This window comes from Calonectris borealis, chromosome 2 (genome assembly GCF_964195595.1).
Source record: "Calonectris borealis chromosome 2, bCalBor7.hap1.2, whole genome shotgun sequence".
NCBI lineage: Eukaryota > Metazoa > Chordata > Aves > Procellariiformes > Procellariidae > Calonectris > Calonectris borealis.
The window spans coordinates 138,325,221-138,349,755 of record NC_134313.1 but is presented as its reverse complement, the minus strand read 5'-3'; the positions used below and the strand labels follow the sequence as shown (position 1 = coordinate 138,349,755).

Here is a 24,535-nt window from a genome sequence, read left to right as displayed (position 1 = left end):
GAACAAGCAAAGGCATGCACATAATTAATTCCATGAGGGACAGCTTATTCATATATTTGCACACACAACTCTTGCTCTTTGTATATCAGTTGCACATAATTTACAATTACTATTTCTGCTAACTTGAGTACTCTGTGTAAATTAAATTCTAAATAAAGCTCCAAGCTTTCAGACATATTTTTGTTGTAGCTTGATCAAACATTTTCTATTGTCCTACATGCACATAAGTGTGCACACACACACATTGGAAACAGCTTTTTCTATTTTTCTCTTGTGCTATGCAGCAAGATGGTTATAAAAATAACAACATGGCAACGGTTGCTTGCACATGTGGATGTCATAAACATTTTGTGTTACTTTACAACCAAACGCACTGTTGCAGCAGCGGGCCCATTCCAGGAGTGGGGATGGAAGGTGTTTTCTCAGGCACCAAAGTGATCTGCAAGTTGCAAATGAGTAATGCATACAGTGTGAATTAGTTGTAAATTAAAGTCACAAGTGTTTTCCTAATAGGTGACATATATACATACATGCACATAGGATTTCTGCTTCAAAAAACAAAAACCAACCAAACAAAAAAACACCACACACAAAAAACCCAAACCCACACAGGAATGTAGCTTAAAAATATGGCAACACACTTTTTCATGATTGTGAGCGAATACGAGCCAGGAGACTTCCCAGAGGTAAAGCAGGTATCTCCCCTTTCTCTCAGCCGACGCCGCCCCGGGGCCTCCCGCAAGGATACCCGGCCTCCTCCCGAGCCCCGGCTGCCCGCGCTCTCTGGGGAGGCGCCCCTCCCTCGCCCTCGACCTCCTTCCCCCGACGCGAAGCCCTGTCCGGATTAACGCCCAGCTGCGGGCTGCCCAGCAGAGGTTCAGGCTCCCCTTTCGCCATTAAAGGGAGCGCTAGGACCGCCACGCCCGGCCGGCCTCTGGCACCCCCCCGTGGCTCGTGCTCCTTCCCCTCGGCCGCCTAGGAACGGGACTCTAAAATGGCGGCGGCGGCAAGCGCCAGTGGGCAGGTGAGCGGAGCGGCGGCCTCTCCCCTCACCCGGCCCCGGCGCGCCGCCAGGGCCCGCGCTGCTCCCCCGCCTCCCGCCCGCCGCCGCTCTGAACGGCGGCAGCCCCAAGCGCGGCCCCTCGCAGGCCACCCGCCCCCGCAGCGCCCCCGGCCCGGCCCCACAGGCAGGCGGCGCCGGCCTCGCCCCCTCGCTCTGCGGGGCCGGGGGCGCGGAGGAGAGGGGAGAGCTCGCTACCGCACACCAAATGAAGGGGTGCGCAGGTCCTCCCGCGGCGGCGGAAGGCGCTAACCTCCCCCGCTCGCCTTGGCAGCGGGGGCCGGCCCCGCCACTCCCCGGCCGCCCTGGGGCGGCAGCGGGCGGCTCGGCTCGGCTCGGCTCCTGCGAGGCAGCCGGCCCCAACCACTGTGCGACGGAAGGACTTGGCCGGGAGAAGCCGCACACCTGAGCTCCGCGGGAGCGGCTGGGGGCCCTGCCAGGGCCTCGGGCCGCGCGGTGGTGTGGTGGAGAGACGGGGCTGATGGGGAAGGGGGCTCCCGGGGCGGGGAGGGGATGAAGTCTCAAATAATGGAGTTTGAGAAATACGAATCTTGGGGCACAGGCTTCTTGAGCGTGGCTGTCGGACGCAGTATCTGGGATTTCTGTTCCTGCGTTCCCCATCGGTATGTCTGGCAGCCGCGCGTTTTCTGCAGTCCTCGGGGACGCCTGGGGCTATCGCACAGCTGCTTTTCTCCAAATAGCACCTCTTGTTCCATCTGCAGATTTTGTGTCTGTAGAAAAAAAAAAAATACATCCATTTGTCCTGGATTTTTCCCCTACCTGACAGCTGTGGTCAGGCTCCTGGCCATTTTGAGTTCCTGGGCAAATGGCCCAACACCAGCTGTGTGGAGTAAGGGGCTAGTGCGCACTGCAAGTTCCGCGAGCTCCTTGCTTCCTCTGTTCAGAAAGTGCCACAGGTCCAGCACATTTGCAAGTGCAGCCACAGTTACTGTATGTCTCTTCAATACGCCCGGAACACACTGGAGTCATTGTGCAGCCAATATAGGCCGCTCTAGACACGCCTGTCAGTGCTTCCAAGCCATTTTGTATTTGCAAAATTATACCAATTTTGTGTTTTAAACGATAGTGATCTTAATGATGTTGGGCATAATAACTTGGGTAGTAAAACCATTTTTTTCTGATAAGACGGTTTCCTTTTTATCAACCGCTAGTAACTGAGATCCATAATCCTTATGTAACTAGGATTCATTGCTTTTACAAATCATAGCACATCAGTAATATACTCTGAAAATCAAAATTGTGTCTACATTTTTCAAAATTAAACGTACAAGCAGAGTTTTCTGCATGCGTAATTTTAAAACGTCACATGCATAAAGGAAAGTTGCATAAAATAAAGTTGCAACTGTATTGCAAAGTAAGCAGTTTTCTTGTTGACCACCTCTACTGGGTTGGCTGATCTGAGTGAGAAGCGCATTCTCCAGTCAACAGACATTACTGTTTCAAGTAATGAAAAATTACTTGAAAAGAAAATTAGTGTAAGTGTAACAATTTTTGGAGTATTTTTATCAATTTAAAATAGAGGCTGCTAATTTAATACCTCTTTATCTCTCTTGGACTATGTTACAGTTTGCAAGGTGCTGTGGTGCATATATTAATTTTGGTGTGCATATTAATTTAGACACTGAATATGCATATTTTGTAATGAATCTATAATTATGCAGTATCTTACGCTGACAAATTTACTGTATACTGTCAGGCAGTAGAAAAACAGCTGAAGATCTGTGGCTTTAAGAGGAATGTGGATGTCTTAGTATTGTATCTGGCTGGACAGTAAGTAAAATATGTTTCTCTGTTTGGCTTTTACTAAAAGTAGAGGACACAGTAAATGGTAACCTTTCATAGTGCTTTCTGTATCAGATACTCTCTGAACATCACTTGTATGTGAAATATCAGTAAATCATATTTATACCTAGTCCATACATGTTGTATAGGAAGAAATGGTGAAGATAGACTGACATACACAGCAGAGCTGTACTCACAGAAGTAGTTAACTGCCTCAGCCCTAGATACACAATCCTTCTCCAGCAACCCACAATTGCTCGAGGGTCTGTAAGTTCACAGCATGAACTTCTACCACAGGGAGCAGAGGAGTGAGGCTTAATGGGCTGATCTCTGCCTGTTCTAACTGGCTCGTAAGGCTGGGTGGAAAGAGTATCAAGAAGGCAAATGAAAAACACAGGACCTGCCCAGTCTAAGAACTGCCAAATTTCTGACCTCCCTGAAGAAATCTGTTATTGCAACAGTAAAACTCATTGGTAGCACCTTTGAAATTATCTGCTTCTCTACTATTAAGAATTGAGGGGAGGGCAGGGCAAGGCAACATGAAGTGAGTACAAGTACAGGAACACTTGTTTGGGGCTGGCAATACTGATCAGAGAACTGATCTCCCCTGAGAGCTTTATGAAACAGGTTAAGATGTAGGGCAGATGAGGAGAGGAAAGCATGCTAAGTGAAGGAAGGCAAAGCTTTCATGAACCTGTGGGTGATCTAGGTTGATAGAGGTATATGTTGTAGGATGCTGAGAGGCTACCATAGAAAGATGGATATGTGACAGGGCATACTTCAAAGTTTTTGGAAAGCGTACTTTGAATTTCTGGCCAGGGCATAATTCCAAGTGTTGCATACCTGTCTGCAGCCTCACAACTGCATCTAGTGTTTGTACAGTTGATATCATATATAAAGAGCTAATGTAGTTTAATAATTCAGGGACAAGGTTTTCAAGGTCTCTAGGTCCTTTGAATGCAAAAAAAAGGTGTTAAGGGATTTCAATGTTGTCTAGCCTATTTTTAGTGGAAATCAGGTGATCTTTAAAATCTAAATGTGCCCACTCATATCTTTAAATTCCTTAGCCCATCTCCTGATTTACACCAAGAAAGTATTTGATGCTTTGTGAAAAGAAAATTTAAAACATATAGTTACTGCCAAAATCATTAAAATACGTATTTTAGAAAGAAGAAAACATACATAAAATCTAAGGGAGAAGTTTAAGTAATGAGAAAATTACAAGATGCATATATATATTTTCTAAACAATACAAGAAAATTATTATAATGCCTATGTGTAAAACAATTAAGACTGTGTATATAGTCTTAATAGGCACATTCTCTGATTTTAAATACTTAAATGTGTGCCCTCACTGGCTTTTAAATATTTTTTGGTATGGAATAAAAAGAAATGTTCAGATGGCAGATATAGAAGTGATCTGTCTTCCCATTAAACCATTTTGAGAAAAATGGTGCAAGCTGGCTTCTTTGATGATTGGAAAGAAGTGAATTCCTTTTATTCTATACCAATTTATATAAACCTTGAACCTCAGCCAATCTCAGTATCAGATCATGCCTCCTTAACTGTTGGCTTGACATAATTTTCTACTGGCTGAAATAAGAAAATGAAAAAATAATAATTAAAGTCAATCAAATAAGAGGGAATGAGTTTATATTTTTAAACCGCTACTATTAAAGGGACATGAAAAAATGTACTTTTGGACACTGAAAGCTGTCATCCTAGGAAAACTGATTAACTTAGCAGTAGGTAGGAAAAGAGTGCTGCAGGCCAGAAAGGATCAGTTTGTAAGAGACATGCAAAGTCTGGAAGGCATACAGAAAGGGACAGGCTCTTTTAAAATGTTAGAGGAATTAAGCTCTACCTGGGGCAAATTAAATGCCTTAATACCAGAAAAAAAAAAAAAACCCAAACAGATCAAGGCTTGGAGATAGTCAAGATGAGTCTATTACTAGAGAGGGAGTAAAGCCAATTAAAATGTAAACCTGTAAACTAGGTGTAGAATGGCAGTGACAAAGAATATGAGGAAATTTTGGCCTTGCTACCTGAAAATATTTCAGGGGTGTACAGGTAGAACTACACAGAAGAATTAGATAGTAGCTCTGTAAGAGCTCTGTATGTCCTATCAACACTCATCTGCTTGTCTTTACTACTTGCAGTAATGTATTTTCTGGTTACTTGTGTCAGTAGACAAATAAATACGTATTTGCAGGGTTTGTTTTTAAGGGTTATTTGAGGAAGCCAAATAAACAGTTTAACAAAGTAGCAACATGGGATAATCTAATTTCAGTAATACAGGGGAATAAAAGTACAGCACCTCAACTTTGTAGGGTTTGCTCTTGACAGATTTTTTTTTCAAATGCCAGATCAGAAAAGGTGCCCACTCCCCCCTTGTCTGTATCTGGAGAGTTTGTTGAAAAAACAAACAAACAAACATGGAAACTAAAGACTAGGCTTCACAGCTGGAAAACAGGCAGATCATTTTAGGCTGATGACGTGCGGTTAATTTTTATCAATCCTGTTAGTTCTATTTGAAATATTGGCCCTAGACTTGCAACATGTTAAAATATATGAGGAAAGTTTTATTAAGTCAATTTAAATTTGTCATGTAAAGGTCATCTATAATTATTCTAGAGGAAATCAAGAACATTTATTTAAAGCGATGAAAAATAAGGAGGAGCAATTAGTGAAAATTACTCGGCACCTCACTAATATTTTCTGGTTAGTAGGTAATCTGTTATTTATAGTACACTAGCAACTCGAAGTGCTAGATACACAGTTAAACCAAAAACCCTACCAGCACATAGGAGATAGTTCCAGCCTCAGTGGATGTGCAGTTTTATTTAAAACAAGACTGTTAATGAATCTGAGTAAATAGTAAGTTTATATGAGGACAGGAGAGAAGAAGGGTGAAAAAAGGGCAAAAGATTTCACAGTGTGCACTAATATGAAAATAATAAGAAATGTACATTGATGTGCTTGGTGTCTGTCTTCTGTTGGCTTCTCTGGCATTGTGGCTGGACAATCCACACTGCACCTTCAAAGCAATTTTCCTGTTAGGTTTATGTCCCCAGGATGCCAAACTTCTGTGTTCGGAGCAGTGTCTACAAACTGCAAAGGACATGAGACTCGTACTCCCTGGGAAAAGAAAAAAGAAATGCTGTTATGGAAAAAAAATTAATGTGTCACTTAGTTTGTTCCCATTTCTTTACCACCTGCTGCTTTGTTATGCTTTCAGGTGTGTAGAATGCTTACACTCTCTCTGCCATCTTGTTCTTTGTGTCTTTCTCTGCTATGATTTCTACAGAAGTGTGGCTTTTCAGTGCTTGCATAATATTATTTATAAAAAATTCTACCATTTATAAAGTGATTAAGCACCATTAATGTTAAGAAATTTGTTACTCTTTTTTTTTTTTTCTTCCACCAGAGGACTAAGAAGTATCCCAAGTCTGTCACGGTTTCATAGGTTAAGGTATTTGTGGATTAACAACAATAAGGTAATACGGTATTCCTTTAAAGAGCAGAACAATGCGTCTATACTCCCTGATTATTATTATTTCGTAATTTTTCTAACATAAAGTATTATATAATTGTCAAGCTAATAAATTATTTTTAATTTCCAGGCAAATTTAACTGATTTAAATATGACAGTTTTGAAGAAACAGTATTTTGTTTTACGTTACAGAGTATAAGCTGATATATTTTCCTTTAAATTCAGATAACATTTATAAATTTTGTGTATTTAAGAAGCGGAGGTTTTGTGCTAATACCTTACCAATAAAAAGAAAGATTGAGTATATTTAGAACTAATTGCCTGATAGCATACCGATACCTGAGGTCTGGGATAGCAGTTTCCAGTGTAGCAAGTATACCCTGCCCACCAGAGTGGGCAGCTCTTGGAACAGACCGAGGGGCGATATGGCTGTAAGGTATTCTTATAACAACTTCTGGGATTCCTAGTTTTTCGGGAAAGGAATGGACTGCAGGAAATGCGTAGCTCTTTTTTTATGCCCTCACAGACATGCATAGTTTATTTCCTGGCAGGCTGGTTGTTGAGGTGAGACTCCTTTTTGCCCTCATGCGCACAGGAGTGACATATAACTCTTTGAAATGTGCTTCTCCCTGTGCTCAGGAAGTAGCACTGCAATGCTAGGGTTCATGGGGGTATCTGTCTTCTGCCGTTATGCAGGCTATTGTGTCTCCTAAACGTGTTCGATTTAAGAGAGATTTCCAGGCGAATGATTAGAGTATGATATTGGGCCACATTAATTTCTCTTGTTTCCAATGCACTGTATGGTCATAAATCAGATACACAAACCACATGCCTTACTTTCTCCATCTGTGCAACTCTAGATTATAGAATTTATTATATCCTGTAGGGGTTTTAAGACAATGCTCTGTCAAAATCTCCGGACACTACAGTTTCCAGCCAAGTCTAAGCACATTGTATCTTACACAAAATCATCTACTTGACAGTAGAATTATCTTATTTAGAAATCTCCAAATACATAGCCAACCATTATTAAATGGTTGAATTGAATCCAAACCTTCACCATTAGCCACTGGTAATTAAAAAGCAAGAAAAGCGATAAAACCCACGAATTTCTAACCTGCTTTTAAATATCTTACCGTGCAGTATTTTACATGACTTTCACAATGGGCTCAAGTTCTTAAAACACCAGAATTGCTTGCTCAGGTAAATAAGTAGCTTTGTGAGCAGCAGAAAAAATAAATTTACATTCCATGTCACTTAGGAGTGTATGTATATCTGCTGCCCCAGGCTAACATCAATTATATAGAACCGTATGTCGACTTCATTGAAAGACCTGTGGTTATCCAACTATTTTCAAAAAAAGCAAAAATATGGATACATTAAAAGGTTGAACTAAAATCACAGATATAATAAAGTTTTCCCTTGTATTTCTAAAGGACACTGAAGAATAAGAGGAAATGGCCTGATGACTATGCAGAACTGATCTTGCTGACCATAAAAGATAAATAAATCTGATTTTTGCACAGATCTCACTTTCCTACATAAGCAGTAACAAAGAGCATTCTTCTCTTGTTCTGTATAACTCGTGTGGAAATGTCATTTTCTATATAACTGGTGTGGAGAAGCCACTCGGTGGCTTTAGGAGAAGTCTCAGCTAAATGCTCTAATAGGGGAGCATATTGTCTGAACTCAGAAGATCTGAGATCTTTTTTTCTTTCCTTAAAAATGCGTCACAATAATTTTATCAGAAAAAAGTACATTTCAAATGATCCTAAAAAAACCAAACTTGTCAAAGATAGAAACACCACTATATACAATAGGTGGTGTTTACACTATACAAGCTAGAGTAATCATTGTGAAGAGTAGGATTTTTTTATTTGTAGAATATTACTTGTTTCACTGAGCCAAGTTTTTCTGAGGTGAAACAAGACTCAGAGAATGGTATTATTTTGAACTTTAGAGTATCTTTTCTCAGAGGATTTCAGAGAACTTTAGGAATGGAAAAACCTCTGTCTTATTCTCCTTCCAACTTTCAGATACTGTTAATACACAGAGCAAAGCATATTTGTTTTAAAATCAGTGGCACAATTCAAGCTGTTTTAAAATCAGTGGCACATTCCCCCATTAACAAATGACTTTGCATCACAGAAATCAAAGCAGTGTCAGGAATAAAATTCTGTTTGTTGTTCTTGCATTTAAACTGTAGGATAAATACCATTAGGCACCATTAGTACTCCCAGTTCTCAACTATTATAATGGTCAGCTTGGTATCCCATTGCATATACTTTGCCTTGCACTGAAGTCAGGCCAATATTAGAAATGAGCTTCACCAAGCGAGGGGATGAGGTTTCATAGGGACTGAAGATAACTCTTTATTGGGAATATACCCATACATACACTTTTTTCCCTGTAATTGTAATTGATTCTGTAAATCTGTTTAAATGTCATTTTTTGAAATTTAGAACAAATATGTGCTCTTTGGACCTGCTGATGAAGAAATAATTTTAAAACTAGATGCTGGGCTTATTCCAAGGATATATTTCAGGAATATTCTTAAATCAACGTAGAACTATTACATCCTACAAGGATGTTCTCACAATAAAAAATATTTCAAATGTGAGTAGAAGTAGACGAAAATGTGAAGACCAGTAATTCAATGACATCTGTTAAATTTTAATATTGAAATATTAAATTTGTAGTTCAAAAAATTAGGTAAGGCTGTCGTATGTGTATTTGATGTGTAATTAGCATTTCTAATGAAGGTTCAGCTGTCAAGAGAATCCTTAAACCAAGAGTCTTAAAAAGAAATATAAGAAACTACCTAAAGTTTTCAAGAGGCTGTGTTTATACTTCTCCAAAGTTAAATTTAGACTGACATGTAACAGTTTTCCGAACTCTGATTTCAGATCCAAGATTTAACTTTCTTGATGAAAAACTATTGCTTGACTGAACTCTATCTCAACAATAATGAACTTACAGATATATCAGGTACCAATCTTCCCTTTTTAGATAGCTGGGCAGAGGCCTATACTTTCTTTTCCGTGTATTGGCATTCAAATTTATAAAAGTGAATGACAGCAGGTAACTTAATGGTTGAAAGCTCCTATGTATGCATAACAATACATGTTAATTATTTTCTTAGAGATTTGATTGTTCCAGCATACTTGAGTGGCAATAAGGTGATATGTTTATCCTGATCTAAGAGATGAAATGTCATTCACTTTAATGTCAGGCAATTGTAAAATATTTTTGATCTTTCATGACCGTATTTCATATTGAAAATGAAAACGCAGAGCTCTTTTTACATGATGATTTGTAGTCCTCTTGCTGACCAGGTAGTCTATAGGCTGATAGAAGTACCTTTTGAGAGCTATTTACGTTTATATGATGCAAAACTGATAGCAGCGCTGACAGACTTAACATGAAAATAAAAGGGTAATAAATTAATAAGTTGTCCCACTTGTAAGGTAGTCACTAAGGTTCTGCAGTTTCTTCATCATATAGTTACATTTATAATCAGAAGTATTTTGCAAAGTTACTGCAAAACTGTTTTATTGTAAAATTACATCTGTCTTACACTTCTATTTCAGTTATGCTTGCTCTTGTAGATTAAAGAGGCTGTACCAGACTAGTGAATTTGTGAATGAAGAGGCCAAAGCATAATAAATTTGTGTATATTTTAGACATTTTAAATGTTCATATTTTACTTTTCTCTGCCCTATAAAATGTTGGGATGAGAAATGATGTTGATTAGTTTCTGTGAAATTTTGAGAAAAGTGAATATTTGAAAGAAAGAGACATATGGGCACAAGAGACAGTACAGAAGATACCAAAATACGGGTAAGCAGAAGGGCAAGTATCATTGGTAGAGAAATGTGAATCAGAAATACTGTGTAGAATTTGGAAAATGAGATGTCTAAGCCTGATAGTGTGAGGATGTGAACACATAGTTTGGGTCAGCCACAGCAATATTTTGTAATAACTTTTTAATACATTAATAATTATTTGAAATACTGAGCTATTTTCTAAGGAATTCACTATTTATTGCTTGTGAGGCAAAGGTGATATTAGGTAAGTGTAAAAGGAAGTGAAGAAGAGTTAATCAAAGATTACTGGAATATAGGAGGAAGGAAGGGAGGAAGAAGAGAGGATGCAGTTGACGTTGATCTCTTGAGGCAAGGGTGATGGGGACAAATGGGAGGAACTGAGATGAAAAAAGTTAGGCATATGTTCAAAGCATGTGACTAGAAAGATGAAAGGGATATTGAAATCTCTGATAATTTTTTTCTTTTACTAATCTCATGCAAGGTGTTACCAAAAGGCAGGTATAGATGGATGACTAGAATATCAAATTCAGTGTGCAGCATAACAAAATAATTATCTAATAAAGGCACTCAGGTACGGTGAGAATAATTAATTCTTTTCCATTTTATTTCAGGTGCTCTGAAACACTTACGTGTGTTACAGATTCTGTTTCTTCACAACAACCAGTTAAAAAACCTTGGTAAAACGGTGAAGGAATTGAAAGGAATGATAAGCTTGCAGACCCTAAGTAATACCTTATTTTTAATTTGCAGAACAGCGAGCTGTAGTTTTTTAGTGTTTCTTACCAGGATGTTTCTTGACTGTTTCCTCATCATTTGCCAATAGCTTTTGAAGCTAATTATCAATTTCAACCAAATTTGACAGAAGGAAGAGATCTCTCAGACGTGAAAATTCCACAGAGAGTACCTCAACTAAGAAAAAGCTGCCAAATGAGTTCAGAAGTTAACTCTTTTTGGCTGCCGGCTAGCCAGTCTCCTGGATGAGTAGCTTGGAGGCAGTCAAAGCAGTTTACAGCTACCTTTTTGTAAGGGAACATGGGAGTACAGTGAGATTATCATAGAGGTGAAGGGAGTTGAGAAACGGGTGTTATTGCTATTGAGTATGTGAGTGATAGGTTATAGAACCCGAATTCCTACCTCATTAATTCTGTTGCTCATAGAACTTACTTTCTGCATCTTTTTGGCAGACTCTATGGATCTCTAGAGTCTAAGAATAAATATACTTTAGATACTAAGTATAACAATATCTGTTAAGTAGCATACTTTTTGATATACTGGCTGGAAATGAAAGTAGCATAGGCTCTGAAATTTCAAAGTTATACAGGACACTGTTGGTGCCACTAAGTTACAATGTAAAAAGTAGCCTCTAGGGAAAGTAGGATTATATGCTATTAACCTATTGAAAGTGAAAGTCTAAGCAGTCTTTTTCCACGGTTCCTAAAAGAATGTTGTCATAGGTCATGCCAAACGCTCAGTATTTTGAGAAAACAGGAAACAAGTTTCGCGTCTTAGTGACACAATTAATGGAGGTGAATGTCATCAAGCCATACCTCCTTATGCATTCAAAAAACTGAATGTCTGATTGCGGGAAAGGAAAATATGGCTAGAAAAGCACACTTTTAATTGAACTTGACACTGGGCCAAAATTAAAAAACAAATCAAGTGTTTAGGAAGATAACATGCCAGCCAAATTTTGTAATTTTTTTCATTATATGCAAGCTTAAAAAGATAGTCCATTTAAGAATACAGTTTGAAGTGATTAGGCAAAGTCTGGCCAGACATCCTATGTATGAATGGTGCAGTCACTTGAATTTAATGTTATAGCCACCAATTAATAAGGAGCTTCAACAAGCACAGGGAGTTTGTTGTGCTTGTTGCAACCATTTGTGGGAAATAAAGACAAATAGCAAATAGTTAAAGTGCTGCCGAGTTATTGTGAATGGCAGTCACAAAGACAGTGAAAATTGGGTGCATATTGGACTGGCCACCGTGATAGAAAAGCAAGTGTTTAAGAGAACCAGCAAACAATATATAGAATATGCCAATCTACCCTGACAGAAAAAATGTTCTTTAGTTCAAAGATATGAGAATAAATGCTAATCAGTGGAAGAAACTTAATAACCTTAATAACCTTAACTTTATAATCATTCCTTTTTGACCTTTGTGGTCATGAAAAAATTGTCAGTGTGTTTGTTTCAAAGAGATTTCATAATAATGAGTTCTCAAATTGACAGGGCTCTATTAATAAGGTTTAATAAAATGTACTGTCATATTTGAAGTAAATGACAGCAGTAAATGAACAAAATAAATTTTAAAAGTCGTATCCTATATATCATATCATATTACTATATCATTTATTTGCCTACTTGCAATATTAAGAAATGTGAAATGGGTGCAAAATTTGCACTGTGTAGCTTTGAAAAGGCCTGTGCCCATAATTCACCTTTATAAAATAAAAACTGTTTTGGTAATGGGAGAGTTCTCACTGTTGTGAGGTAGATCTTTTTTATCGCTGGACAATCCGATTAAAAAAAACCACTTACTAGCCTTCAACAGAACTTCTGGATGCATAATAACACTTTATTATTTTGTAGCTCTTGGGGACATTAGAGCTATTAAAATGGGGCAGTTTAATACGCTATTATTGTTCACTTCAGAAGTAGCATCCAGCTGCCAAAATGTTGCATTTCTCTTCCTTAAGGCTCTCTTGTGATTTTTAGCCACTGCCCTGCACTGGATTTGTAGCATAACACCATTCTTCATCAGGCGTTTAGGGAAGACACTCAGCTTCTAAAGATTTACTGAACGGGTTGCTCACAACTGCAGCCTTTTGGGAGATACGGAGGATTTCTTTATAGGCTCACCTTGTGCTCACATCTCCCTTTTGGAATCCAAGATTTTCGTTATGTACTCTGCAAATTGCCTCAACTGATTTATTATCCGCAGCTGATAACATCTTGCTGCTAGACCTCAGAAAACTCTTTTTGTTCTTGACTGTGTTTCTACCGCAGTAGTTCCTTTCTGCCCCATGTGGGATAGGCACACTGTTTTCCTACACTCCAAATAGAGAAAACAGACAAAACTGTGGAAGAAGAATGCATTATCCCTAATTTGTAAAAGTTAAATTGCATGACCTTGACAAGAAAGTAGATAGCAGAGCCGAGAATTGATCCCAGATGTTTTGTAAAATAAGACCATCTTGATCCATACAATGGTTGGATTTATTGTAAGAATGAGAAGTCGAAAAATTCATATGCTCTAAAACAAACCTACAAGTCGGTGTTGATGAGGAGGGACATGCTCCAGGTAGCGTCCAGATTCAGAAGTACTTAGTATCAAGCCGGGTTTGTGCCTCGGAAAAACTTCTTTTGAATCTCCATTCCATTCCACTACTGCTTGAGACACCAAACGTACCTGCTTTTAGAGATTTTTCTGAAACATTTTTCTCTCTGGAATGCTACCACGTGTTTTCTTGACTCAAGAACAGACTTATCAGATATATACCAAATATTCCTTCTGTTAACACTTTATAAAAAGAATAGCTATATACTACTTTGTTTGTTAAAAATGGAACTTTCTTTTGCTGCCACCGTGTGGGTCTCTTACTACTTCTAAGTACAGTGTTTTTTTAAAACTTGTTGAAGAATTAAAATATTTTAAGTTCTCCTCTGAATGCATGAACAGGCGTTTTCTGTGTGGGAGATACCAAATGTCCATTCCAGTCTTACTGTGCCCTCAAAATAACTGCTAAATTGCATCAAGCACTGAGCCCTCTTTGGCAGTCATACTTATCCTGAAGAACAAGAAATGACATCTTGTAGTTTAGAAATCTGTGCGGAATATTTCCGGACTTTTTTTTCTTCTTTTAGTATCTCTTATTTGGTTCTGTAATACCATCTTTCCCTCCATAACTGCTAAAAGGACATATAACAGAGGGTTTTTTGCCCTAGGGTGAACATTAGCCACAGCCTCTCCTTATAGAGAGAAACAGGCCAGTGTAGAACTTGGTAGAAGTTGTCAAAATTATTAATTTAAGATTTGCTTTCCCTGCTCTGGTCTCAAGGTAGCAGCCTTCTGATTATTTTTATTTCACTGTCCCAGAAGAACAGAATTTGTATAATGAGAAAAATAAATAGCATTATTATGTTTTTCATTTAGGAAAAAAAACACCCAATACCACTTGTTCGTTTGTTTGTTAGCTGATCTGGGAATGAGACAGTTTCTATTGTAATCAACCTCAGATATCACTCTCATGAAACAAACTGATCTGGCATTAATACCTGTCTCTGTGTTGCAAAGGTTTGGTTATTCAGGTAATGTGAACCTGAACGTAAGTATTTTAGTCAAGTTGCTATTGGGCTGTTGGAGCTTGGTACGTCAAGTCTCAATGAAACTTAGTGGGACCCAGGTTCTCAGGAACTTAGGCCCTTTTAAACATTTTACTCTAAGTTTCTTGAGTTTTCAAACTCATCATCTGTCAAAACATCAGAAGACTGGGTATTTACATTTTATATTGTGTCTATGGGAAATACTTTATTACCAGCTATGATAAAGCCTTAGGTGTCCTAACGCTTATCTGGTTTTAATAACTCTCTCCCCCTACAAATTTTGTGTCTTACCTTTAAGCTGTCACACCTAAAAGACTACTGTTATTTAAAATAAGCATCACCTAACCACACATAAGAAAATCAAAGGCAAACATGTAGTGGTTTTGTCTGTATATCATAAAAAATAGAAGAAAAACTTCAAAGGTTTGGAGTGCATGATGGCACCTTTACTCCATTCTTGCCTGTGGTATTTTGCATATTCTGCAATAAGACAGTTCTTGCAGTCCATGTGTAGTTGAGTAATTTTGTATGTGTAAAGAGACTGTGCTTTGTTTACCTAGCATAAGAACAATTTGAATTTGATAATATTTTGTACAAAATCTTTGGCTACTAGTGGTCTTTAATTTTCCTGCCTTGCTAAGTTAGTTGTTTTTCTTTTGCTGATTTGTTCTTTTGTGGTGGTGTTTGTTTTTTCTGTATACATTTTGCAGACCTATTCGATAATCCTCTGGCACAAGACCCAGACTACCGGCTTTATGTGATATACTCCCTTCCTTCAGTACAGCTACTTGACAGGAAGTGTAAGGATTGCTTTCCTCTTCTCACAAAGCATTCACAGTTGCTTTTGGTTTTAATCAGTTTGGAAAAATAAGTGAATTAATCTTTCCTGTTCTTTTACATGCACTTGTTGATACAGCAAAAGATCTAATTAACAGATACTCATTTTTTGCAAGATTTGTCAAGCAAGCAGACATGTTCATGTCATGAACAGTTTACTTTGCCAAATGCTTTTGATTCTGTCTTTCTATTTAAATTGTGTATGTTTGTCTTGTATCTTGGTCTATATATTTTTGGGTAAGACAGATGAAAGCCTGTGCTTAGAAACATGTACCTACATTTATGCGTTCAAACTGGTATGTTCACATGGGTGAGCGTGTTTACTTAGATATGCATAATATCCTCAGCTATCTACATGTTTCTGTACAGTTTAAATATGTATATGCACATTTCTTGATGAGGTACATGCTGACCAAGCTTTCAAATATAAATCTTCATAAATCATCAAGAGAGCTTTCACAGCTTATCTACTGAAAATTCTACAGAATAAAAAATTGTCTTAAGAATAGCCAGGTGATAAATCAGTCAATCCATAAACGTGTCACAGTGGACCCAGAAAATCAACTGTGGGTGATTTTTGTCTCTGGTGTTTGGAGAGCTATGTGATTGGCAGGAGGACTGAAAATTACTGGAGAGCACTGAGAGAGGTGTTGATTCCCCAGCTCGACCTCGTAAGAAAGTAGCAAGAAGAAACAATGTAATCTTGAAAACCTGCTCACAATGTAATCATGAAAACCTGCTCCCAGTCTCTAGGAGAATCGGGATGCAGGACTTAAGCAAGGCAGCCAGAGGACATCTGCAGGTGCTGGCAGGCCGCATAGCTCTGTCATGAAGGAAAGCTGGTGGGTGGGCCACAGCGTGTGTCAGGGGTTGATGAGGAGCTGCTGGATCTGACCACATGCCCATTTGCTTACACATTCATTTTGCACTGGTACCTCCAGTCTCTTGAATATTTGGTCTTGTGTTACACCTGTGCTTAGCACGTCTGTCAGACTGTTACTAATGATCATTTTTGACTAGGAAGCGATGACTGAAGCTTAATGTGCTGGAATATACGTGTTGCATTTACAGCTCTAGAAACACATCTGTAAAACTTCCTGGACTTAGTCTCCTAGATAAAGTTATACTGTAATCAGTCCTGGATTAAGACTTGAGTCATTAATTTGCATCACGCTGTACCCTGCACTTTCTATTTAGTGAACTATTTCTCTGACATTACAAAGCTGCTTCACCATCTGTGGAACATTACCACAGCATAGTCCTGGCTATCTCCTTTACACAAGACGTGCTCACACTTCTGTTACCTCCAGGCGTGATTACAGCAGTTCCTTCCTAATTGGCCCCCTAGATACCATGACTTAAAAACTTCCCTGAATTCAAAATGCTTCTGCCAGTTATTTGTTCTAAACCTTTAGCTCACTTCTGTTCCATAGCTGAAGTACTAGATTAGTATGTAGTTCATGTCATTGAAGTTAACATCCCCTATTTGACTTAAGTCTCAAACTCTTTGTTTAAAATTTAAAGTTATTTTTGAATTAAAGTGCAAAACAGGAAAATTTGAGGCTTTTCTTTTGATTGCACTCCTACAGTTTTCTCTATAATTGAGCAATGGGAATTGAACTGGCTTTGAACCAGGACTTGGTTTTGCTATTTACAGAGAAACTTCCAAATCTTTACTGACTTCTGCAGTAGATCTCATTTAAGCGGCATGAAAAGTCTTTCTTTCTAGTTTCTTGGTTTAAAACTTCTGATCCTACTCCACCCAAAAGAAAAAACTTCATTTTATTGGACAGGGCTTCACTGTAAAGCCTTAGGAAGTATCACTCTGTGTTCCCATTTTGAATTGTTGTGAAATTACACAGGTTTACACTACTGTTGTTACAAAACTCGGCACAAAAAAAGTGAATCACCTTCTACATGCAGATAGATAGCCTTTTAAGTTGGTAGAAAAAAATAAAATTTTTATATCCCTTTTAACAGCAGTTACACAAAGAGAAAGGGAGTCAGCGTTTCATCTTTATAACCGCGAAAGGTCTTGTGTTGTGCAGTCAATAGCTTTTGGAAAGAGAGTAAATGCACCCCTGGAGACTACAGTGGGATCTAGCAGATGCATTCAGCCAGCCAGAAGACTGATGATGCCCTCAGGTATTTGTAATAATGTAAGGAAAAGCATACATTTTTAGGTGATTTGAATTAGAAAAAGTTCTCTTCATTCATCTGATAAAAAGTTATTGCTTTTAGTAGTAAAGTATAAATGCGTCAAGGACTCAACCAAATCGCTTCATAAAGTAAGTAGTAGTAGCAGCCCTTCTACTAAGAGTATTGTGGCAAATAAGTTCTAGTCGCTCCCTGTAGTTACAGAATTGTCTTTAAAGATAGCTGAACAAACAAAATTTCTTTTTTTTTCAATATATGTCTTGTGAATGTTTAGTTTTAGTTTTATTTAATTAAAAACATCTCAATACAATTCTAGGCTAAGTCTCAGACAGTGATCAGCATCATAGAGTTTTGATGCCCTCTAGTGCTTTTATAAAATAATCTCTTGAAGAAAGTATTTTCTTCTAAACAGTGTTTTAAATTTTACATATCTTGCCTAGTTTTGCAAGCAGATTCCTTTTTATGCTTTCCCAGCTGAGAATATTTTAATGATGTTTTATAATAGCATATAAAGTAATTTTTAGAGTTCTTAAAACATTCAGATCTGGAAGACAGCATGATCCTGGCACAAGAAAGCAGGTGAATACCACCTGGAACCTTGTGACTTGTACCATATGACAATCCAGAACAAACCTTGAAATCCCACACAATCTCATCTGCTTTTTTTATGTTTTAAAAATAAGCAAAACAATATTGTGCATATATGACTGAAATGGTAGCATTTTAAACGGTAGTGTAGATGAAGTTTGGAACAGTAATAAAATAACTGATTCTTTTTTAATGTATATATCACAATAGTAAACCTGAAAGCAGTGTATTTAACAATAATTTTGAAAAGGTTGGGGAAAAAAGGATAGTTTAATCATGTTTAATAATTTTTTTTGTTTTATTGATAATTAGCAAAGTAGGCATACAATTGTCTTTATCTCTACCATGCGATCATTCACATATATAGACAGTGGCATCATTTTTCTGTGAAAAAAAAAAAAAAGCATGGAAATGTATGTCTACGGGAAATAAAATACAAGAACTACATAAACTTAAAAAAAAAACCCCAACAGAATATTTGTTTCCACAGTAATTTAATAAAAGATGATCTTGAACATTTCAATCATCTGCTAGTTTTCAGTTCATTTGAACAATTTAGGATCAGGATGGTAATCCTCAGCTAATCAAAATGCTGTACAGCCATTAATGTCTTAATTTGAACTTTTTGTTATAGGTTGTGAATTTGGAAATCACACAAATAAGTAAGTAATTTTTTGGACTTTTTTTTCTTTTGCATCTCTGAAGCATTTACTTATTTTCCTCTTCTCATGCCTAAAAAAATGCCCTAAGCAGAGAAAACGTCCAGTAAAAATGAGCTTTTGAAAAATTTTCTGGTCTTTTGTATTTAACATAGTTGCAACTCTATACTATTCTGATGAGAACCTACTCCCTGCTGTCTGAAATTTAATATTGAAAGGTATTCCACATTTGGAAATGGGTATATAAAAATGCTGTTTATTTATAAGATCAAATACTGATCACTAGAGAAAGCATGCCTTAAGTATTAGAGCATCATAATAGCTGTTCTATATTATGGCCCAAACAACTTTCTCCTGACTGGCTGTTCAAAAATACATATTCTCTGGAAAATATTACTGACATGTAGAATAAAACTGTTTTAGTCTGTACTTCATGTTACTTTTAGTCTGTTCGGTTTCAAAATCATAGAAATAAATGTAAAACTTATCTCTGTTATCTCTGTGGCTGGACTGAGGCAGTATAAAGGTTGCATTTTAATGTGATGACATTTTTAGATGCTATCTTTATAGGAGTAAATTTACAAACTTCAGATATCAGGCTTGTTTATACTTTCTATCATCTGTACCTATGAAAATATTTCAAAGATTTATTAAAGGAAATTGTAAAAGCCTACATATCATGATATCCTTTAACAATTTGATTTTATATAGCTACTCACTTTGAGTACAGCTCTTTACAATCAAGCTAATTTATGTTTAAAAATGAATTCTTTCCTGCTTTCAGTGGAGTTAGCTGTCCTGATTGATACAATGGATGCACAGCTTCCTCTCCATCTTATTTATGTAGATGCTTGGGCTTTGCAAGGTACCTGAGCATGTGACAAAGTGTTTTTTACTCGGTGGAAATAGTCACATAGTTTATATTAGGTGTGTGTTGCTACATGTACATCTTTATGAAATGAATTCTTATAATACCAGTTTTTAATATTGTGTTGGAGTTAAAAGGTTTTGGTCTAACATGAAATCCTCGTCAATTCTGCATTGATGTTGTGCGTCTTGCACTTTTCTCTCCCAGACTGCAGCTGTGGCAGGATGCGTGAACAACACAAGCTCACGGTGTTCTGCATTCAGAGCTTGGAGAAGGGGTATTTGCATGGTGGCTAGTTAAAAGATCCACGGTGAAATAAGTGTGCATTTGCATTAATGGGTATCATATCACTATGAAACCATAAAATTAGTTTTATGATTTCCATTGAATCAGAGCATTAAAAGTATACAACAATTATAATTTTTGTAGAAAAAAAAGCAGTGAAAACAAAATAACATTTTTAAGTCTACTATAAATGTATTTTAAATAATTTATAGCATGATTTTTTTCCTTAGAATCCTGTGATTCTGACCTTTTCTCATTTTGTTTTGCTTTATTAAATTTGGTAAAAGAAGGAACCTTCCAAAAATTTAAAATCTTCAAATCCTCACTGTTAGTGTCATCATGACTTCTAACTTCACTTTCTACACAGAGTGTGTGTGGTAAATAAGTTCCAAAGTAGTTTGGAAGCATTCAGATAATGCGCATTTGCTTTGTCCTTTTTGCAGAGTACCATTTGAGAACCCCGAAGATGCCGTTTTATTACGGGCAATGACAAGATCTCTAATGGAATTTTCCTCTGTTGACTGGAACAAAGTAGCCACCTGTCAAGAAAGACAGCTTGAAAACAAAGTAGAAGAACCCCATGAGAAGCTGACAGTCCAATTTAGATGAGTGCTTTCTTCCTTAAGAAAAAAATTATTCCTCTCTCTAGTGTGGAGATAAGCCTCTTAAGTAAGTTAATATCTCTGTAAAACAAGTACAGTAAAACATGCATCTAATTAAATGAACTTCCAGCAAAAAAAGAGTTAGTGTAACATTCCTTTTATCATCAGATATGTAATATGGAGAGTGAAGAAATTAAGAAAACAAATGATAAATAGTGGCAATGCTACAATAAAATTTGCTTGAAATGCAATTCTTACCATACTTCTGTTATCAGAAATTATTAAAGCTAAACTGCAAGTTAATTTTTAAGAAACTAAGGATAAAGAATTTCATTCCGAATAGTTCCTACTGGAGAACATGAGAAAGCAATCATTAAGCTTTTCTCATTTCTGAGAGGTATTCAAGTTTCAGTTTGCTAATTTGTGTGCTGCATGAATGCACTGAAAACTCTTAGTTTTATGTGGATACTAATTTGGTCTCAATACAGTGGAACCATGAGCTTTTACGCATGCTGGTATCTAGCTGTTGTCTGTGGCTGCTAATATTCTCCCTGGATGCAGCCCTCTGCTTACCGGTCCTTTTGGAGAGACAGGACTTGCCATACACAACGCACTGCCCCAAGACTGCTGACTGGTTGTAACACACTCTCTTTTATAACCACACTGTACAGTGCTGCAGCACTACACCTAACACTTTCGGCTTCTGAAGCCAGTTAGCACTAAGGAAGCCAGTGGGAGATGTGCATAGAGGTGGAAAATAATACATTTCCTCACATCTTTCTCCTTCCATTCTGCCAAAGGCTTAAAGCCAATGCTATCATCTGATGTATCTAGGCCCTTCTTCAGCCTGTGACTTGTCTTCTGAGTTCCTTCTTTCTCCTAAGGTAGCACAGAGTCACAAGACAGTCTAGGTTGGCAGGGATCTCTGGAGCTTATGTAGTACAACCTTCCTGTTGAAAGCAGGGTCTGAGATTAGGTAATCCAGTGCCCTGTCAAGGCGAGTCAAATATTTCCAATGAGGGAGGTACCACCACTTCTTGGCCATCTCAGCGTTTAATTGCACTCCAGAGCATTTTTCTTATATTCAGATGGAATTTCACCTGCAACAGCTTAGCCCTGTTGGCTATTGTCCCGTCACTGTGCATCCCCCATCTTCTCTGTAACTACCTCTAGGTATTGTAAGACTGTGACTAGATCTCCCCAAGTTGTCTTTTCTCTGGGCTGAACAAGCCAAATTCCTCCAACCTTCTGATCATCGTGGTGGCACCCTTGCTGGACCTCTCGTTTTTTAATGTCTCTCTTGAACTGAGTTGACCAAAATGGGACACAGTATTCCAGGTGTGGCCTAGTAACTGCCAAGTCAAGCGGAATAATTACACTTTCGATCTGTCAGCTGTACTATACTTCTGCCTTCACCGATGCATGGCACCATTTACCTTCGGTGCTGGCAGGGCATACTGCTGGCTCCAGGTGAGCTTGCTGCCCACGAAGACCCCCAGGTCCTTTTCAGCAGATCCAGACAGATCCCGGTCTGTACTGCTGCTTGGGATTACTCCATCCCAGATACAGGAGTTTTATTTTTGTTAAACCTCATAATTCCTTTCACCTTTTTGACGTTAGGTTCCTTCCTTTTTGATTTCAACTTCCATATTTTTTCTTGCTTAAAGTTCCATGCATTTTGTAAATGCCCTTACATTAGCCGCATCTTTGTGGTTTTAAAAGGTAGATCAACACTTTGGTTTTGATTAGGTTTCAAGAATGTTTAATTTCTCAAATTGAATCAGTCTACGGAGAAGCTAGACTAAACTAAGCTTCGGCTAACATGTTTTCTTAAAGAGGTCCTCTCTAAGTAACCAATTAGGGTTTAGTAAGTGTAATCCCTAGTTTGTCTTGAGTCTTTTGAACTCTGACAGCTGACTATGCTCATGGACGTAGTCTATGATGTCATCATTTCATAGCAGCAATTTCACAATCCCAGAATCTGTAGATTTTACATGTCATAATAGACACAGAAAAGGCTGAATTTAAGAGATTTTCTCTGAAAGCAGACTGTATCCCACTTGGAGCTAGACTAAAGTAGTAAGCAATGTCATTTCAGAGTAAATTTCATTGATTTCAAATTTTTTGATCAAACTAGAGGCACAGTATTTCTGGCCTGGAATATTTTTCTGCCCCTCTCTTTTTTTGATTGAAGAAAAATTAAAGTGAAATGAAGAATTGTTTCAGTTTTTTGCCCAGAGAATGCTGCATTGCAACGTTTCAACATAAAGAATTTTATTACAGAATCTTTAACAACTAATTTAACATTTTCCCCAAAGCATATAGATTTTGAAAAGAAAATATACATTTTACAGGAGTAACTGTTAAAGAATTTTAACATGGCTTCTTGTAATCTTTTTGAGCATATAGATGGGCTCAGAGAAGGCAATGAGTTAATTTATACATATATAATCTTTGATGGTGAGAAGTCCATCAAAACATCGTAGATCTTTTGGCGCTCCCACTGTTGCACACAAGTGTCTCAGTAATACATAGATTAAACAAAAAAACCCTACCACAGCATCCAGAAGCTCTTCATTGTAATGTTTGCTACCTGTTCACATTTGTAGTTTGTAAATGTTGGATGCTGTCCAACAAGGCGCAAGTCAGTAGAATCACCGACTGCCGACATGTCCACCTTACTTAAAAGGCAGTCCTTTCCATAATATCATCCATTTGAGCTTTGTCAAACAGTTTGAGTCTGTTTTAGAGCCATTAGTGAAAAAGGAATAATGTTAGCTATTTATATAAAAAGAATACACAAATTACAAAGGTAATTATTTCAAATTTTGCTGAGAATTCCCTTCAGTTCAATGAAGAAAAACCTTGAAAATCTACCTGCATCAAAAATCTAAAGTGATTTGAACATGCAATATTTAGTTCACTAGAAGATATGCTCAGATAGTTTCAGAAGCTTTTATATATTCTTAATTCAATCAGATTTCCCAGGGTGAAGAGATAGTTGACATTAAAAAACACTTAGCCTAAAAGTAAACTAGGGAGCAAGAACTGCGATGAAGCAAGTTAGACAGATTCACAGCTGCTATGCTCTGTTCTTTTATCTAGCAAAACAGCCGGAGAAGTGAAAATTCCATTTTTCCCAGTGGAAGGGAGAAGTGTCTTTTGAATCACACACCATTGAAAGTGCAAGAGTGTGTCTGTTGGCTTTGCACGCTGCAGCTGTCTTGTCACTTAAAACCTTGCTTAAGGAATCAGTAAATTGCATATGAATTTTCATCCTACTTTAAGTTCCTTCTAAGTAACACGTCACGAGATGTTTCCTCCAATTCACGATTATGCAAGAGCTAGTCATTACCCCAAGTTTATGCACGACTTACCAACCATGATCTTCCAACAGAAGAGCTGTCGCCGGCTCAAGCTGAGGAAGGCAGAGGTAGCTCTGGAGTGTCAGTGCGTGCCGGGACCCTAACTTGGATTGCAATTGCTCTCCTCTGAGACTCGCTGCAAAGAGAGGGAAGTGTGGCAGCGTCTGCTCAAAATGACTTTGAAGCCTTTTCAAGTTCAAATGAGAACAAACACAACTGCATAACTGCGTCAACGATGCCACACTTCACACCTATTTCCAATGTTCATACTTTCTCCTATTGCTCGGGCTTTTCTTCTTTATCAAGACAAAGCATTGGCTGCCAGAATGAAAGCAAGATTTGCACTGTGGATTTTACCACACTTCTAAAATCCTGAATCATTTGTCCTAAAGGGCTTGCATTTTCAGAGAAACCTTAAAGAGCAACACATCTCAGTGAGCCCCAAATCCCAGCAGCACTTCTGCATTCCCAGATCCAAGAGTGGGTGGTGACTACATTATGACTCTGTATCTAAGTCCCAGGCATACATCTCTTGCTCGCCAATTGTCGTGAAATTAAAACTTGTACACCCAAGCTACAGGAGGCCCACGCACGTCAAATGAGAATGTCGCCGCACGTCCCAACAAGCATTACAGATGCAGTAAACAGAATCGCCACGCAGCTCCC

The 24,535-nt window shown here is 37.9% G+C and overlaps 1 protein-coding gene across 1 annotated transcript; it reads left to right on the top strand.

The window, feature by feature from the left end:
- The first annotated feature begins 994 nt into the window (after window positions 1-994).
- On the top strand, window positions 995-20,755 carry LRRC72 (leucine rich repeat containing 72). Its single transcript, XM_075140862.1, has 9 exons — window positions 995-1,016; window positions 2,743-2,851; window positions 6,291-6,360; window positions 9,263-9,344; window positions 10,795-10,908; window positions 15,219-15,308; window positions 17,326-17,490; window positions 18,725-18,752; window positions 20,346-20,755. Exons 1-9 carry the CDS (start codon window positions 995-997, stop codon window positions 20,509-20,511), a joined length of 846 nt encoding a protein of 281 aa, XP_074996963.1. The 3' UTR covers window positions 20,512-20,755.
- The last annotated feature ends 3,780 nt before the right edge of the window (window positions 20,756-24,535 follow it).

Coding starts and splice junctions, on each gene's coding strand:
- LRRC72 (XM_075140862.1), top strand. CDS start 995: ATGGCGGCGGCGGCAAGCGCCA. Junction 1,017..2,742: donor GGCGGCGGCGGCAAGCGCCA/GTGGGCAGGTGA, acceptor ATAATTATGCAG/TATCTTACGCTGACAAATTT. Junction 17,491..18,724: donor AAGACTGATGATGCCCTCAG/GTATTTGTAATA, acceptor TTTTTGTTATAG/GTTGTGAATTTGGAAATCAC.